At 37.0% G+C, this 19340-nt stretch overlaps 1 protein-coding gene across 7 annotated transcripts in view; it reads left to right on the top strand.

The window, feature by feature from the left end:
• RALGAPA1 (Ral GTPase activating protein catalytic subunit alpha 1) overlaps positions 1–19340 on the top strand; it is a 384096-nt gene that overhangs the window by 107705 nt on the left and 257051 nt on the right. For all 7 annotated transcript variants that reach the window (XM_037834821.1, XM_037834823.1, XM_037834822.1 and 4 more), the window contains exons 8-10: positions 1699–1837; positions 2899–3107; positions 6257–6496. In XM_037834821.1, the coding sequence (XP_037690749.1) occupies positions 1699–1837; positions 2899–3107; positions 6257–6496 (588 nt within the window). The remainder of the gene's footprint in view (positions 1–1698; positions 1838–2898; positions 3108–6256; positions 6497–19340) is intronic.

Raw genomic sequence — 19340 nt, 5'->3', positions numbered from 1 at the left:
GCATGTGGCTGGCATCTGCTGGTCCTTTGCTTCCAGGTTGCGTGTGGGTTGCTCTGCTTTCCTTGCCCAAGATTTCTTGACTCCAGACCTCAACTTCCATGGTTTTGTTTTTGGAGAAATTTTTCCTTCAGTTTGTTCCTTCTCCATCCCCTCCAGTCCAGACTGGCAGTGGTTCTGTTTATACAGATCTCGCAAAAAATTTGTTGGCTTGGCGTGAAGCATACACGGGTCAAAACCATCAGGTAATAGGACCTTCCACAAATCCTTTCTGGATAACTCCATCTTCAGTCCTGGCTTGTACTTAAATGGCTGGCTGGTTCCAGGTTTCATTAAATCATCACGTGGGGCTGTAACCACTGGGGTTTTACTTTCTGGAAGCCCAGAGTTTTCCAGGCTATCAGTTTCTAGTTTCTTTTTACCCAAGATTCAGTTCTCAGCTTATCTTTTTCCTCTTGCATTTTACTATAAGCTGCTAGGAGAAGCCAGGCTGCATTTTCAGCGTTTAATTTGGAGATCTCTTCAGCTAAGTATCCCAGCTCATCACTTTCAAATTCTGCCTTCCATCGACATCGGGACTCAATCTTGCCAAATTCTCTGCCACTTTAAAATAAGTATCGCCTTTCTTCCAGTTTGCAATGACACATTCATCATTTCTGTTTAAGGCCTCATCAGAAGTATCTGCTGAGTCTGTATTTCTAACAGTCTCTTCAAAGTAGTCTAGGCCTTTTCCATCAAGCTCCTCACAATTCTTCCAGAATCTTCCCCTTATCCACTTAAAAAGCTGTTCTAGCATGTTTGGTATTTGCAAACTCAGCAGCACCCCACTCTTCTGGTACCAAAATCTGTTACGGTTTGCTAATGCTGCTATAATGCAAAATACCAGAATTGGATTGGCTTTTATAAAGGGGGGGAGCTTATTTGGTTACAAATTTAGTTATGCCATAAAAGTGTTCAAATTAAGGTATCAACAAGAGGATACCTTCACTGAAGAACGGCCGATGGTGTCTGGAACACCTCTGTCAGCTGGGAAGGGACATGGTTGGCATTTCCTGTTCCTTTGCTCCCGGATTGTGTTTCAAAATGGCATTCTCCAAAATGTCTGCGTTTCTCTTACATTCTTTCTCTAATCCAATTTTGTGCATATTGTCTTAGATGTTGTCTTCAGCCACTGTAGTTCCCACATTCTGTCTTATACTGCTCTTGCCTCTCCTCCCCACCCCTCCACCTTCATGAACGAGCACCTTCCTCACCCCTGTCAGGCTCTGAATTCCCACTTGGCTACAGATGCCTTGCTTGCTGTGCTCAGGCTCTGATTACCTGCACTTGATTATTGGCACTGCTTCCCCCACCTCCCTGTATGCCTATTTTGTATGACAGGCTGAATTATTCAGGAAGGAGAGAAAAGAACAAAGGAGAACATTAGTATGTTTGTCATTATCAGAGCTAAAATTTGAGTCAGCTTTTGCAGTTTTCCAGAGTATGTTTTAACTTCTAAGATTTTTGAGATATAACCTGTATAATGCAATGATATCAGACCAGGTTTTAAAATTTGTTCTTTAGCTATGTATTTATTATCTTCATAATGTAACTGTTTAGTGTATTGTTTAACTTTTTTACAAGTTTGTTTACAATGTCTAATAATTGTTCTTAATAGATTCTGTCTCCTGGAATGATTCTAATTATGTTGTCTATTTTTAGGTAAAAAGTTTAGAATGGAAGAACAAAGAAAATCAAGAAAGGGGATTTTCATTTTTGTTTTCCCATTTTAAGAAATATTACTTACCTTATATTTTCCCAAACATCTGCAAGGAGAACAGTTTATATCATCCTGTACTTGGTAGGTAATCTTTGGAACTTTCTAAAAGAGTACACATAAGAATAAAACATCTCTCAGTGTACATTTGACATGTTACCTGCAGAAAACTGATCACAGTTAATATTTGTATTGGTTTGTAGAGATATACTTTGATTCATACTGACAGTGGAAATTTATTAATAGGAAATTTTCATTGAGATTGAAGAGATTTTTACAACTTACTTTGTGGATCTCTTCCATTGGAGAAGTTAGTTAGCCCACCAAAGATATTTGTGATTGTAAGTTAAACTTAATTCTAATGTTTTGGTATGATCTTTAAACTATATTATACATTTTCTGTTGAAGGTACCCTAAGGGTTGAATTTAATATCAATCTTACTCAAGTTCTGTATGAATAATTACATTGTTACATATTTCTATCATTTCTTGTCTAAGATTTAGTGACTGTGCAAGTTTTCTGTTGGAGCCTTGATACTAGAATCTCATAAACAAATCCTGGGCTAGAAGCAGACCTCTGCCATATACAGAAGGCATTGATATTCTATATGTGAAATTGTCCATTTTGTAGAAAGGTGTCCATGTTTTAAGCTCTGCCAGGTTTAGGCAACTAATAGGGTCAGGTAAAACCTGACTTTTACAAGTTTATTTGAATTAGAATAACATGCCTCTGCCATTGGAAATAATATTTGCTTTAAAAATATTTTTGCTTTAAAAGTCAAGGAAAAAATTCTCATGCTCTGTATGACTTCAAAATATGTCTGTAAGTCTTATCATAATTGAAGTGAGCTATCATTAGTTTTAAATGGCTCTGGAAGCTTCTCTGTACTTAAACAGGATTCATTGAATCTTTTAATGATATTTTGCAAGAAGACACGTTTCCATATGTGAACCTGGTTCACTCTTCTAGGTTCCATGTTAACTCTAGCAAATTATTTTAAATGTCATTTTGTCATTTTTTTGTAGCACTGCTACTTCTAAAACAAGAGTGTCTTCAAATATTTTCTCACTTGTTCAGAAATTTAGGTTTATTTAAGCATAGTCATTTTTTATTTTGATTTTTGTTTTCCATTTATTTTAAATAGATATCCCACAGATGAGACCAAAGCCACATTATGTAATGATAAAGAAGGATGCTGAAACCAATGAAGCAATCTATTGTACAAAGGAGCCTTTCATTAAGTCCCGTGTTATTGTCATCCGTTGGCTGGTTTCTTTCTGGCTTGAACCAAAACCACATACAGGCCCTCATATTCCTGGGATGGAAGGTGAAGTCTTGCCAAAGAATATTCAGGTAATAAACACATAAGGAAAGCTTACTGAAGTCAGAAATGGCTTTTGAGATTTAGTCCACTAATTTCAACTGCTTTTGGTGTAGAACACATTAAAAATGAATAATAGTGGTATTTTATTTCTATAAATGTATTTTATTAATCCAAATTTTAACAGTTCCTATAAAATCAATAGTTTTCAAACAAAACTTGGAAGATGTAGAAGAGAATTTCAGTCATGTCGTTCTCAGCTTCACCTTTATTTCTGTATTTTATTTTAAATGTACAGTATGAAAATACTCTTAATTGGACCGATTCTTAAAAATGGAAAAAACTTGCAATCAGATGGTTGCAGGTCCTTTATCACTTTTTAGAGATTTCTAAGCATTTGCAGAATGGCTTTTTTTCTTTAATTCAGTTTTGCTGAGATATATTCACATACCATACAATCATCCATGGTGTACAATCAGCTGTTCACAGTACCATCACGTAATTGCGCCTTCATCACCCCAATCCATTTTTGAAAATTTTCTTTATACCTTAAAGAATAAAAATAAAAATAAAAAACAAAAGTGAAAAAGAACACCCAAATCATCCCCACCATCCCACCCCATTCTTCATTTAGTTCCTGTCCCCATTTTTCTACTCATCCATCTATACACTGGGTAAAGGGAGTGTCATCCACAAGGTTTTCACCATTACAGTGTCACCCCTTGTAAGCTGCATAGTTACACAATCATCTTCAAGACTCAAGGCCACTGGGTTAGAGTTTGACAGTTCCAGGCATTTACTTCTAGCTATTCCAATTCACCAAAACCTAGACAGGGATATCTATATAGTGCATAAGAATGCCCACCAGAGTGACCTCTCGACTCCATTTGGAATCTCTCAGCCATTGAAACTTTATTTTGTTTCCTTACACTTCTTCCTTTTGGTCAAGAAGATGTTCTCAATCCTGCAATGCCAAGTCCAGGTTCATCCCTGCGGATCATATCCTGTGTTGCCAGGGAGATTAACACCCCTGGGAGTCAGGTCCCACATAGGGGGGAGGGCAGTGAGTTCACCTGCCGAATTGGCTTGGCTAGAGAGAGAGGGCCACATCTGAGCAACAAAGAGCACTCAGGGGGAGATTCTTAGGCATACTTATAAGCAAGTTTAGCTTCTCCTTTGCAGCAATGAGCCTCACGAGGGCCAGCCCCAAGATAGAGGGCTCGGCATACCAAACTGTCAGTCCTCAATGTTTATGAGAACATCAAGAACAACCCAAGTGAGGAAGTCTGACACTTTTGCATTTTCCCCCACCTCCTCAGGGGGGCCCTGCATATATATTTTTATTGTCTGCCCGAATTACCCCGGGATGTGTCGCTGTTTCACACTGTGCAAACCTACCAGATCTCGCTTCCTGTTCAAAGTTCCATGTAATCCTGGTGTTTGAACAAGTCAACTGCACAAGTCAAATTGTTTAGTGTACTACAGAAAATACAGATCCTGCTCCAGATAACCATATCTTCCCTTGGTCTTACATGGAAGCTGAAGTTTTAAAACACAGTCAGTATTATCCTTTACTCCTTGATCTGATTTGCCCCAGTCCCAACCATAGCTGTTTCATTCATATCTCCAGTTGAAGTCTAGACTCCCCCTCAGCTTTTTAAACAGTTGCTGTACGCGCTAATACTGACGTTCATATCTGCTGAGCTCTAGCTCTGAGCCTCAGGTGTCACACAGATAACCGAAGTTCCAGAGACCGATCAGGTCATACACAAAGGGATCAGCATCTCAGAATTTGGAGATAGCCTTTACAATTCAGAAGTAGATGTGACTGCTGTAAGTGCTTATAGTTTAGGGACTTACAATGAGCGGTTCCCTGATAAGCTGCGCTACGGAATAGTTTTTAAGGTGCTGTCCCTATCCCATTCCCCCTTTTATTGATAAAGATGCCAAGACTAGACTTGTGATATAAAATTACACAGCTCTACCATGGAGAGACTAGCAAGTCAAATGGTGCTATTTTTAATTGAAGATTTCATCTTTTTCACACTTCTTTCTGTTTCCTCCTTTTTCCTCGTGTATTTTCCTGAACTTGTCTGTATTCCAGTATATTTTCCTATTTTTATTTTTCCTTTACTCATATTTCCTCATTTAGTTTTTAAAGTCTTATATTTTATGTGTTTTTTATGCCTTCTTGAATCTTTTAAAATAAGGTAGAGATGTGAAGTGTTTCATTCATTAGATTTCAGGAAGTTTTACTTTTATCCCCATTAATCTTCTGTTTGTCTGTGGCAGACTGTATTTCCCAAAACTTTATTCCAGTTTCTCTACAAATAATTATTAAATACAGAAGTTCTCAAGCAAAGCTGTTTTTCTCATCCTGGAATCTAACAGACTTAAAACCATAGACTTTTTGATCAGGAAAGTACATTCGAGATCATTTACTTAAATCCTCTTATTTTATAGATGATAAAACTGACACTAATAATTGAATAAGTTACCAGAATGTAATTTATTATACCTTGGAATAGTGCTACTCCTCACAGACCTTGGTGGTAATTTTTTTTATGGCTATCCTAAGGCTTTTATTTTCTCCCTACGGTTAGGCTTGATCTTTAGACTTGGTGAAAATTACATTAAATTATTAGAATATAGTTTTTTCTTGAGCTTCCTAATATTTTCTTTTAGTTTCTTTTCTACTTCCTCTGTCATAACTTTTATTTGGTTCCTTTGGTTTTATGTTTACTTGCATAATTTTTTTCTAAGGTAAAATAGAGATGATTTTAAACATTAAGGTTTTCTAAGTAGATAATCCGATGTTAAGTTATTATTCTTGAAGAACTGAACTGCCTCCATTTGCATTATTCTCTAACTAGCTTAGATAAATACCTTGTTTGTACTCTTAAATATACTGGAAAACAAATATGATTATAGATGGATAAAGGATTCATTACCATACATTTTGGGGGATCTCTGTATCACTTTGTTGTTGAGTTCTTTGCAGTGTCACTTAATATTTAGAATGAATTCTAAATAAAACTATGCTGAATTTTGAATAGTGTTGTAAATTGCTTTTGGAATGCTTTGGATCCTGCCAGTATTTGTTATTACCAAGTTAAATGATTATGATCAACTTCCCTTTTCTTTTCTTTCTTCCTTTTTTTTTTTTTAACTTGGATTCTAGAGAGCAGCTGCTAGTTTGGTATCCAGAGAAGAAAACAAAAATGATAATGCTGATAAAGCAGACAGAACTACAGAACCAGAACAATCTCATTCCAATACAAGTACTTTGACGGAGCGAGAACCCAGCTCATCTAGTCTCTGTAGTATTGACGAAGAACATCTTACAGACATTGAAATAGTTCGCAGAGTTTTTTCTTCCAAAAGAAGTAATGTAAACTTTGTTACAGAGATATTTCGTCAGGTAAAATACCTCTCAGTACCTGAATTTATAAACAAGACTTTTGCTTTTAATATTGAGTATACTAATTTTCAGCTATTTAAATTTTATTTGTCCTTCATAGCAATGCTTTATAAAGTCTGTATTTAGTTTTTAAAATTTATTACATCTAATTACTCACTTTATGGTTTTAATTTTTTCTTCCTATCTTTTGATTAATAACTTCTAGTAAAATGTTTTCATTGCATTTATACTCCCTTCAAAAACTTGATTTTGTCCTCGAAGGTATTCTGAAGTTAAAGTTCCTTAAGATTGTTATTACTTGGTGGAGGGATGGGGGGAGAAGGAAGGAAAGAAGGAAGGAAGGAAAGGAGGAAGGAGGGGAGGGAAGGAGAAATGAAGGATGGGAGGGAGAAAGGAAGGAAGGAAAGAGGGAAGGAAGGAAGGAAGAGAAGAAGGAAAGGAGGAAAAAAGAAAAAGCTATTTCACATCAGGATAGCTAGAAATTCCTAAATTCACATTCTCAAATATGTAGAGGTTTTGTGGAAAATAAGACTTATGAAAATTAATCATTTGCTCTTATTAAATAGCAAAGGTACTTAACTTTTGCAGGTAGACATCATTGAGTTTTGTAGCTGAAGGGGATCATTCAAGTCTCATTCAAGTAAGTGGTAGATCTGGGGCTAAAACTCCCAGTTCCTGGTTCCCATGTCAGTGCTCTTTATTCTGTGCCACACTGCCTTCACAAGCCAGAGAGCTCTCCAGGCAAAGCAAATGTTTCTTTATCTTCTATACATTTTTATTGATAATGTAAAACAAAGCATGAGGCAGAAGTAGCTTTAGTTAGCTTAAGTTGAAGAAGAAGAATTGCTTTAACTTTTTGTTCAGCTTTGGCAGTGGTTCTAGCTGCCATATTTAAGGTTTGTATTGACAAATGGGAAGGGAAAGGTATTTGACAATTAGTTTTGGAATACATTATTTTTGGGGAATTTTAAAGCTTATAGAACTATTCAAGATTTCTAAATGTTCAGTTTGAATGAGTTTAATGTCCTAGGAATTTGTTCATTATATTTGTTTTCAAATTTATTGACTTAAAGTGTTTCGGTTTGCTAAAGCTGCCAGAATGCAATATATTAAAAATGGGTTGGCTTTTTCAATAGGGATTTGTTAGGTTACAAATTTACAGTTCTAAAGCTATGAAAATGTCCAAATTAAGGCATCAAGAGGAAGATACCTTCTCTGAGGAAAGTCTGCTGGCATCTGGGTTTCCTTTGTCACATGGGAAGGCACATGGTGATGTCTGCTAGTCCTTCTTTCCTGGGTTCTGATTTCAGTGGCTCTCTCCAAAATGTCTGTGGGCTTCTGTGTATGTTTTTCTCCTCTTATCTTCATAGAGGACTCCAGTAAAGGGATTAAGACCCACCCTGAATGGGCTGGGTCACATCTCAATTGAACCAAAAGTTCCCACCCACAATAGTTTTTCCTCCACAGGGATGGATTAGAAGAACATGGCTTTTTGTGTCCGGTACATAACAGCTCCAAATCAGCACATAAAGTTTATTAAATTCTTTTATGATCTTTTTAATTTCTGAAGCATTTATATTTCATTCCTATTAGTATTTATTTGTGCCTTGATTTTTTTTTTCCTTGATGATTTTTGCTAGAGATATGTCACTTTTATTAGTCTTGTCCAAGAATGAACTTTTGGCTTTGTTGATCCTCTCTCTTTTATATTTGTTTTTCTCTTTTATTAATTTTTATTCCTTGTTGCTTCTTTTGACTTTTCTTGATTTTATTTAGTGGTTCTTTTCCTAGCTTATTAACTTTTAGCCCCATTTTTTCTCATAGAAGCATTTTTGAGGCTTTTAATTTACCTCTTACTACTGTTTTAGCTGTAATCTACAAATTTTGATGTATAATTTTTTTTACTCAGTTCTAAGTATTTTCTAATTTTCATGATGATCTTGTCTGACCTATGAGGTATCTAGAAATGTCTTCCAAATATATTCAGTGTTTTTAGTCTTCTTTTTTCTTATTTGATCAAAGAATTCAGTCTGTATGATACTAATTATTTAAAATTTTATTAAAATTTACTTATGATCCAGAATATAATGTGTTCTCATAAATGCTCTGTGTGCTTAAAAAGAATGTATTCTTTGAAGCTGTTAAGTCCAGCAGTTTCTAATATCTGTTAGATCAAGCTTATTAATTATGTTGGTCACCTTTTTTATATACTTGCTGATTTTTGGTCTGCTTGATCTCAGTTACAGAGGAATGTGTCAAAATGTTCCACTCTGGTGGTGATTTGTCTGTTTTCTTTTGTACTTCCATCAGTTTTTCTTTGTACAATTTGAAGCTGTATAATTAAGTATATACAAGTTTAAAATTTTGTATCATTTTTGTGAATTGAGCCTCTTACCCTTTTTAAGGCAACTGTTTTTATCTATAGAAATTATTTTTGCAAAAAATGTTTTATTATTATTAGTACATCCATACCACTTTCTTTTTAACATGATTAGCCTTTTGTGTATATATATATATTTATCTTTTTATTTCCAAACCTTTTGTGTCCTTCAATTTTATATGTCTCTTGTAAATAGGATATGGTTGGATTTTTAAATTTTTGTCTTTTTACTGGGACATTTGCATTTATTGAACTCACTGATATGTTTGCTTTTATTATCTTAATTTGTTCCTTCCATTTTACTTACTTTGTATTTCTTTTTTTATTACACTCTTACTTTTTTACTTTAAAAACAAAACAGTTTTATTCACATACCATACAATCCAAAGTGTACAGTCGGTGGCTCTCAGTATAATCACAGAGTTGTACATTCATTGCCACAATTTGAGAACACGTTCATTGCCCAAAAAAAAACCCCATACCTCTTTTACCCCCCTATTATTGACACTTAACATTGCTATGGTACCTTTGTTACAACTGATGAAAGAATATTACAATATTACTGTAAGCTATAGTCCATAGTTTGCATTAGTTGTATTTTTTTCCATATGCCAAACTATTATTAATACCTCATAATAATAATGTACATTTTTTCTAGTTCATGGATGAACATTCTTATATTTGTACTATTAACCACAGTCATCAACCACAGCAGGGTTCACTATGTTATACAGTCCCATGTTTTATCCTCGAGCTTTCCTTCTGGTGACATTTACGACCCTCAACTTCCCCTTTCAGTCACAATCACATCCATGATTCAGCACTGTTAATTATACTCACGATAATGTGCTACAGTCACCTCTATCCATTTCCAACCATTGACATTTAACCTTATTAACAATCCTGCACAAATTAAATATCAGCTCCTCATTTCTCTACCATCATTCTATCTCCTGGTAACCTATACTCTAAATTTTAACTCCATGAGTTTGCTCATTATAGTTAGTTCATATTAGTAAGACCACACAATATTTATCCTTTTTGGTCTGGCTTATTTCACTCAACATTATGCCCTTCAGCAAACTGTTCCAAACTGCCCCCGAGAAGTTGCTGTTTCTAAATCGGCCCCAATCCTCCACTGCAGAGGCTGGGGTTGAACAAAAAGGCTGCCTGCTGCTGGCTGCTTTTTGTCCTGGGCAGTTGAAACTTATCAGTCCTCAGAGTTGGAAACCCAGCACTCCAAATTTGCTAATCAAAGCATAGTTATGTCATGTTAACTGATCATGTTATTATTCCTGAAGTCTTTACAGGACTGATTCTGCTAATTATTTTTCCATTTGCTTTCTCATGGTGCTTGGTTTTCTTGTTTTTCTTGCAATATTTTGAGTTTTCAGAAATTCAGTTTTGGAATTTCAAATTTTGTTTCTTAACTTTTGCTCCCTATAGTTTTATTTCTTGACCTAGATTAAAGATTGGTTCCTCCAGAGAGCAGTTACATTTGTTTCTGCCAGGTGCAAAGGATACTTACCAGCCTGACAGTAAACTAAATTCTTGACTTGAGGTTCAAAGCAACCAGATAATACGGATGCACAGAACAAACCTGTGTTATGGCTAGGTTTTGGTTACAGTGTTTCTGGGGAGGTTTTTGTTGTTGCTGGTTTTCTTCTTTCTTCTGCATTAAGTTATGGGCAGTTTTCCTTGCACGCTTTTTTTCTTTTTCATTTGAGATATATTCACATATCATGCAGTCATACAAAGTGTACATTCAGTTGTTCACAGTACCATTCATTATATAGTTGTGCGTTCATCACCAAAATTAATTTTTGAAAATTTTCATTACCACACACACAAAAATAATAAGAATAAAAATTAGAGTGATAAAGAACAATTAAAGTAAAAAAGAACACTGGGTGCCTTCAGCCCCCCCCCCCCCCATTTTTCTACTCATCCATCCATACACTGGACAGAGGGGAGTGTGGTCCATATGGCTTTCCCAATCACATTGTCACCCCTCATAAGCTACATTTTTATACAATCACCTTCAAGATTCATGGGTTCTGGCTTGTAATTGATAGTTTTAGGTATTTACTGCTAGCTATTCCGATTCATTAGTACCTAAAAAGGGTTGTCTACATTGTCTGTAACAGTGCCCACCAGAGTGACCTCTCGACTCCTTTTGGAATATCTCTGCCACAAAAGTTTATTTCCTTTTACATGCCCCTTTTGGTCAAGAAGATGTTCTCCATCCCATCCTTGCAGGCTTTTAAGGGGATGGGTTTATTTTTAATTCAGCATTACACTTAAGATATATAGCCCTTTGGAAGCCCAGCTTCGTTAAAAAGAATTCTCCCTCCCTTGCCCCAACACATTCATGAAAAGCAAAGTAGTTGGTTGGGCTCAAAGTGAAAGCCAGCCCAGTTTCTCTGCTCAACACCTTTTTGAGTTTGACCTTCAAGCAGAGTTTGGTTTTTGGATATTTCTTACATACTTTTTGGGTGAATGCATTTAAAAAGATAAAAGGTTTTTAAAAATCTAACATTTATGTTGTTTTCAGTTGGAAGTTTGGTTGGGTTGTCTAGTCTACCATACTCACGGAAACAGAAGTCCCCTCATTGAGTTTTTAATCATATTTGTTATATATTAATTTCTAAAATTTGTTTTTTTTTGCTCTGCTTAGTCATTTTTTTAGTCTCTTATTCTTTATTCATTGTTTTTGTTTCCTCTTTTCATAATTAAAACTTATTAAACACTTCTTATTGCAATAATTCCAGAAACTTAAGTCTTCGCAATTGTGGTTTTGTCCTTCGCATTTAACAGTTTGACTACTCTGTGTCTGGGCATGGTTTTCTTCCTTTATTTCTTTGGGTGTTCCCTCTGCCCCTTTCTTACTTTGTTGTTCTTCTGAACTCCCCATATTATGTATATTGGTATGCCTGAATATGTGCTTCAGGTCCCTTTGTCTCTGCTCACTTTTTTTTCATTCTTTCTTTCTGCTCCTCAGCTTGAATCATTTCAATTTTCTTGTCTTCAAGTTCACTTGCCTTCTACTAGCTCCAATATGCTGTTGAAATCCTCTAGGGAATTCTTCATTTTAGTTGTGATCTTCAACTCCAGTATTTCTGTTTTGTTGCTTTTTAAAATTTCTGTCTCTTTATTGAGGCTCTCATATTCTGCATCCCATTCATCATTTTTCTGATTTCCTTTATTTCTTTCTCTGTGTTTTCCTTTTTCTCCTTGAGCATATTGAGGATCTTTTTTTTTTTTAAAGTCTTTGTCCAGTATCTCCAAAGTCTAGTATTCTTCATTGATGTTTTCTGGAGTTTTATCTTATTCCTTTCAGAGGGCCATCAATTTCCTGTTTCTTTGTTTTTCTGGTAATCTTTTGTTGCACACTGTATATTTTAATATTTTAAAGTATTAACTCTGGGATTTTGTCCCTATGCTGTCTGTCCCTTAAGTTTGTATCCAGCTACTGATAAGACAGCAATTTCCTTGAATGCCAGGAGCTAACAAAAACAAATAAAGCAAAAAGCACTTTTCACAGTCTTTTCAAATTGGCTCTGTGTTGACTAGTGCTCTCCTTCAGATTTTGGTCCTTCTGCTGGGAAGATCAGCCCAAGGAGAATGTGAAGTATTGAGTACTCTGTCTTTTCTGAGTCTGGGCTGTGCTTGGCCTTAGGAAGTCCCCCATTAACTAGAATTTGAATGCTCTCTCTCCTCCCGTTGAAGTAGACTTTCACCCCCTCCTGGGTGCTCTGTTGTATGAATAAAAGCAGATGAATCTTGGCCCCAAGCCACTTTGACTTCATTGTTTCTTGTGCTGCTTTAGCTGTCTACCTGCTGCTTCTGCCTGAAGGTCAAGGTCTGGGGAGGTGAGGCAGAGATGAGTCTCCTGATTCAGTTCTTCACACTGCCATCTGTTAGATTGGCACTGACATACAAGCACCCCAGTATGCACATAGAGGTTACCACTCTCCTTCAGGAACAAAGGCAGGGATCCACAATGGGAGTGCAGGCTGGCTCCACAGCACACTGAGAGGGGTTGGGGGAGGATGCAGCAAAGGCACAATGAACTTCTCCCACCATTTTTTTTTTAATGCCATTTTATTGAGATGTATTCATACACCATATAATCCATCCAATCAGTGGCTCACAGTATCATCATATAGTTGTGCATTCATTGCCACAGTCAATTATAGAACATTTTCATTACTCCAAAATAAAAAAAATAAAAAACACCCAGAACATCTTACACCCCTTATCCCTCCACTATTATTTATATATTATTTCTGTCTTTATTTTATTACTTATCTGCCCATACACTGGGTAAAGGGAGTGTCAGTCAAAAGGTTTTCACAATCATATGGTCACACAATAAAAATAAATAGATAATACAGTCATCAAGAATTAAGTCTACTGGATTACAGTTCAAGAGATTCAGGTATTTTCTTCTAGCTATTTTAATACACTGGAAACTAAAAAGGAATATCTATATATAATGCATAAGAATAACCTCCAGAATGACCTCTCGACTCTATTTGAAATCCATAGCCACTGAAACTTTGTTTCATTTCTTTTCCCCCTTTTGGTCAAGAAGGTATTCTCAGTCCCATGATGCCAGGGCCAGGCTCATCCCCGGGAGTCATGTCCCACATTGCCAGGGAGACTTATACTCCTGGGAGTCCTGTTCCACTTAGAAGGGAGATCTTACTATTTTTTTAAAGCTGCATTTCTGGATACAGCTTGCCTAGTTACTGCAACCTGTTAACTGTTACCTGGAGTTTTGAGGAAGATGGCTCTTCATGTTTTTGCTAGTTGTTCAGATTCTGTCAGGGAATCGCACTCTAGAGCGTCTTACACTGTCATCTTGGTCCTGCCAGTGCAGTTGTGGTTTTGTTGTTTGTTATTTCTGTTTATTTCCCTTGTTTCTTTGTTTTGTGATTTCATATTCTGGGCTGGCTCACATTTTCTTGGAATTTTGTGGTAATACTTTGAAGCCTGCATTGTGGAATGTGTTCCTCAGAGAAGTTTTGTACTTGGTTTTCTCAGGTATTCAGGAATCCTGTCAGCTCTGCTTTACTTTAAATTACAGTTCTCAATTTACAGTTTATCTCTCTTTGCAGCATTCATCTTAAGAACATGAATTTGCGTGGAAGTCTGTTTTTTCCCTCCTAGTCTCCTACCCCAAATAAACAGATTTTACTCACTGGTTTTCAAAGGCATCAGAATTTTTTTTTTTTTCTTTTCCTCTTCTAGGTCCCCTTTGCATTGTGGATGTAACATTCTTGGTTTCAGCTTTATGTGTAGGTCTCTGACCTGACTTTCTACCCTGTATATGTGGCCATTTGTAAGGAAATTCAGTATGCTCTTTGTTGTCAGTTCTTGGAGGCTGTTTTTAGGTGCCCCAGGTACATGGATATGAGAGAGCATGCAGGTGGCGTGTATTCAAAGCCACTTTAAAGCAGCAATTCTCAAAGTGTATTCTATGGCTTTTGAGGGTCCTCAAAACCCTTTCAGGGGATCCATGAGTTCAAAACTGTTTTTGTGATAATACTAATATTTTGTTTAACCTTTTTTCTGTCATTCTTTTACCATTACAGTGGAGTGTTACCTGGTAAGGTAATTGTATCAGATTGCAAAGCAAGCAGATATGAGAATCCAGCTGTGTTCTGTTAAGCCAAGCATTTCAGGAGATTTGGAAAAAAGTAAAACATTGCTACTCTTCTCATTTTTTTTTTTTATTGTGGAAAAGTAGTTATTTTTCATCAAATATATTATTCATGTTAACATATAATAGGTTAGGGGTACTGAGACACACATGTTTGCAAACAGCTGCTTTAAGGAGTCAGAAAATTCCCAGGTTTACTAAATTTTCATGGTACTTGATTGAGCTTTTTTTGTTTTCATAAATGGTCCTTCCAACTTTAAGTGCTATGATTCTATCCCTTTTCATTGAAAACTAACTGTAAGTGCTTTCGGAACACAGGTCTGTTTAGTACCTGGTCTAACCTTGAATGACAGCTCTCATTAAGTGGCTCTGTATGAGTCTCTCAACATCCTTTTTCTTCCTTCTTTACTTTTTTTTTAATTAGTGAAGTTGTAGGTTTACCAAAAAATCATTCCTAAAGTACAGAGTTCCCATATATCATCCTATTATTTATACATTGCATTAGTGTGATGTATTTGTTGCTATTCATGAAAGAACATTTTTGTAATTGTACTATTAACTATAGTCTGTATTTTACAATAGGTTTTACTGTGTTGTAGTCTGTTTTTTTAAAATGTTTTTATTCTACTAACATATATATAACCTAACATTTCCCTTTTAACCAATTCGTATGTATAAAATTCAGTGCTTTTAATTATATTCTCAATGTTGTGCTACCATCACTACCATCCATTACCAAAATTTTATAGTCGACCCAAATAGAAACTCTGTAAAATTTAAGCATTAATTCCCCCATTCCGTACCCCCACCCTGTCCCCTGGTGACCTATATTTTATATTCTAACACTGTGGTTTGCTTATTCTAATTATTTCATAGCAGTGAGGTCATACAGTTCATGCTGCTGTGAACATTGTTGTGGAATTATCTGTTCGAGTTTGTGCTTTCGAATCTTTTGGTTATATACCCAGAAGTGGGCTTGCCAGGTAATATGGTAGGTTTCTGAGGAACTACCAAACTCTCTTCCACAGTGACTACACTATTTTACATTTCCACCAGCTATGAATGAGTGTTCCTATTTCTCCACATCCTCTCTAACACTTGTAATTTTCTGATTTTTTAGTAGTTAGTCATTCTAGTGGGTGTGAAATTATGGTTTTGATTTGCCTTTCCCTAATAGCTAGTGATGTTGACCATCTTCTTACGTGCTTTCTGGCCATTTGTATATCTTCTTTGGAGAAATGTCTGTTCATGTCTTTTGCCCATTTTTTAATTGTTTGCAATTAATTGGGTTTTGTTGTTGTTGTTGAGTTGTAGAATTTCTTTATATGTTCTGGATAGTAAACCCTTAATCAGATATGTGGTTCTCCAGTATCTTCTCCCATTGAGTAGGTTGTCTTTTGAGGCACAAAAATTTTTAATTTTGATGAGGTTCCATTTATCTATTTTTTTCTTTTGTGGCTTGTGCTTTGGGTGTGAAGTCTAAGAAACCATTGCCTAATACGAGGTTCTCAAGATGCGTCCCTATATTTTCTTTGATTAAATCTTAAAGAATGTGTCAGTCATTATCTGGGTTGGTTAATAATGGAAATATATTAAAAGCAGAATATCAGACAAATATTGTTAGTGTTTGTTTACTGAAGAAGAGAGCCTTAGCCATCAGTAAATAATGTCCCACTGGCAACACCAATCCTATTACTAGAAGGCTGTACCAGAGGAAACTAAGATGGCGGCTAGGTGAGACAGGGCGAAAAAACACCTCCATGAAAAACACTAGATAAAAACCAGAAAGTGACCCAGAATACCGGTTACAGTGATGTGCCAGCTGGAAGAGGTCTCCTAGTCCCAGAGGGGCTGTATACTTGGTGAAACCAGGAGTCTGCATTCTGAAACGAGTGAGTAAGCTGGCTAAAAGACCCGCAGCTGTGTGGCGGTCTGGGGAAGCCAGGGTTCGGCATTTGGAGACCAACTGGTTCTTTTAAAAAAAAAAAAAACAAAGTGAAAAACCCAGGAGCGGCTGCAGCTGCGATAGTGGGAACCATGCAGTAAAACACAGCAAGTGGGGGCTGGGCCAGCCTCTCGGTGTCTGGCCAGGGGGATAGCCCGCTGCAGATACCCTTGGGGCCAGGGGGACGGAGGGGAGAGCTGGAAGCAGAAAGAAACCCCGCAGCTAGCAGCTGGCTCCCCGGAGGGCTGGATAAACTCCTGCCTGGGGCCATGCCCACAGCCCAGAGCCCCACCAGTTGTCCCGGAGCTGGGAAGGAGAAACTGTGCAAGGAGGGAGCGTTGAGATCCCCCGTTCAGCCATCTCTGCATCAGGCTGGAAGCACCTTGGCACTACCCGGCGGTCTGGGGCTTCCCTTGAGGGACGGCGTGCACTGGTGACGTAGCACAGCATTCCCTCAGCAGAGGTCCTGGAGGATCGTGGCTAGGCGGGGGGACCTGCTCGGAGAAACCAGGGACACTACACCAAGTCCGGTGGTTTGTGGGACAGCGAGAGAGAGGGTCTGGGGCTGAACTGAAATGAAGGCTTAGACTCTTGTGGCAGCCTTGAATCTCCAGGAACCTGGGGGATTTGAATATTAAAGCTTCCTCCCTGGCCACCTGTACACACACCCCACATTCAGGGTGGACGGCTCCAGCAACACACCCAAACTGAGTTCTCCAGCTGAACCCCACAAGAATCTTTTCCCCACACACCGCGGGGACAAGGTGGAGAACTGACTTGAGGGGTATAGGTGACTCACAGACGCCATCTGCTGGTTAATTAGAGACAGTGTACACTACCAAACTGTGTTTCTGATAAATTAGATAGGAATTTTTTTTTACAACTTGAAAGAACCCTATCAAGCAAAGCAAATGCCGAGAGGCCAAAAACAACAGAAAATCTTAATGCATATGATAAAACCAGACGATATGGAGAATCCAACTCCAAACACACAAATCAAGATATCAGAAGATACACAGTACCTCGCTCAATTAATTAAAGAACTACAATTGAGGAATGAAAACATGGCAAAAGATTTAAAGGGCATTAAGAAGACCATGGCCCAGGATATAAGTGACATAAAGAAGACCCTAGAAGAGCATAAAGAAGACATTGCAATAGTAAATAAAAACATAGAAGATCTTACGGAAATAAACTGTTGGCCAAATTAAAAAAAAATCTGGATATTCATAATACAAGACTGGAGGAAGCTGAACAACATCTCAGTGTCTGAGAAGTCCACAGAACAGAAAATGAAAGAACAAAAGAAAGAATGGAGAAAAAAATTGAAAAAATCAAAATGGATCTCAGGGATACGATAGATAAAATAAAACATCCAAACTTAAGACTCATTGGTGTCCCAGAAGGGTAAGAGAAGGATAAAGGTCTAGAAAGAGTATTCAAAGAAATTGTTGGGGAAAACTTCCCCAACCTTCTACACAATATAAATACACAAAGCATAAATGCCCAGCAAACTCCAAATAGAATAAATCCAAATAAACCCACTCTGAGACATATTCTGATAAGACTCTCAAATACTGAAGAGAAGGAGCAAGTTATGAAAGCAGCAAGAGAAAAGCAATTCACCACATAACAAAGGAAACAACATAAGACTAAGTAGTGACTACTCAGTGGCCACCATGGAGGTGAGAAGGCAGTGGCATGACATATTTAAAATTCTGAGAGAAAAATTTCCAGCCAAGAATACTTTATCCAGAAAAACTCTCCTTCAGGTTTGAGGGAGAGCTTAAATTTTTCACAGACAAACAAATGCTGAGAGACTTTGCCAATAAAAGACCTGTCCTACTTCAGACTCTAAAGGGAGCCCTACCAATAGAAAAAGAAAGGAGAAAGAGATGTAGAGAATTTTAACAGACATATATAGTACCTTACACCCCAAATCACCAAGACACTCATTTTTCTCTAGTGATCACGGATCTTTCTCCAGAAGGGACCATAAGCTGGGACATAAAACAAGCCTCAAGAAATTAAATTAAAAAAAAAAAAATTGAATATACTCAGAGCACATTCTCCAACCACAATGTAATACAAATAGAAGTCAATAATTTTTGAACTGTAACTCCACTATTTACTTCCTACATGATATAAAATACACAAACTCTAATGACAAATCAGTGGTTTTAAACTCAATGTAATGTATGTAATTTTAGACAACTATATAAAGGTGGGGGAATGAAGGAGTATAGGAACATAGTTTATGTGTCCTATTGAAGTGAAGGTGGTATCAAAGAAAAACAAGATTGATATGGATTTAAGAGGTTAATTTTAAGCCCCACAGTAAACACAAAGAAATTATCAGAGAATATAACCACAGAGATGAAAAGTAGAGTGTGGGTTGAGAGAAATGGGGGAAGGGGCAGTGGGGAGTTAAGGAATGAGTGTAGGGTTGCTGTTTGAGGTGAAGGGAAATTTCTAGTAATGGATGGTGGGAAAGAGCATTACAACATTCTGAATGTGATTAATCCCACTAATGGAAGGCTAGGGAGGGGGTGGAATGGGAAGATTTAGGCTGTATATATGTTTCCACAACTGAAAAAAAAAAAAAAGTCTTACTAAATGACAATTGAATGCTAAGGATGAACTTGGATGGGATTGGAGGATAGCGGACAGGTGGCTCAAAGGGACGCAGTCGAGACATAAGGAAAAGGAAATATAGAATGTAAGGTTTGTATCATTGTTGAATCTCTTGTACTTCTTAGCTGCGCTTAATGGGATTGCATAAAGGAATGTTCTTGTTTATGGGAAGTGTATACATGAATTATAGTGTATGTTCAAGGATGTGTGCAGCTAA

This window comes from Choloepus didactylus, chromosome 4 (genome assembly GCF_015220235.1).
Source record: "Choloepus didactylus isolate mChoDid1 chromosome 4, mChoDid1.pri, whole genome shotgun sequence".
Taxonomy (NCBI): domain Eukaryota; kingdom Metazoa; phylum Chordata; class Mammalia; order Pilosa; family Megalonychidae; genus Choloepus; species Choloepus didactylus.
This window is presented reverse-complemented; position numbering and strand designations above follow the sequence as displayed.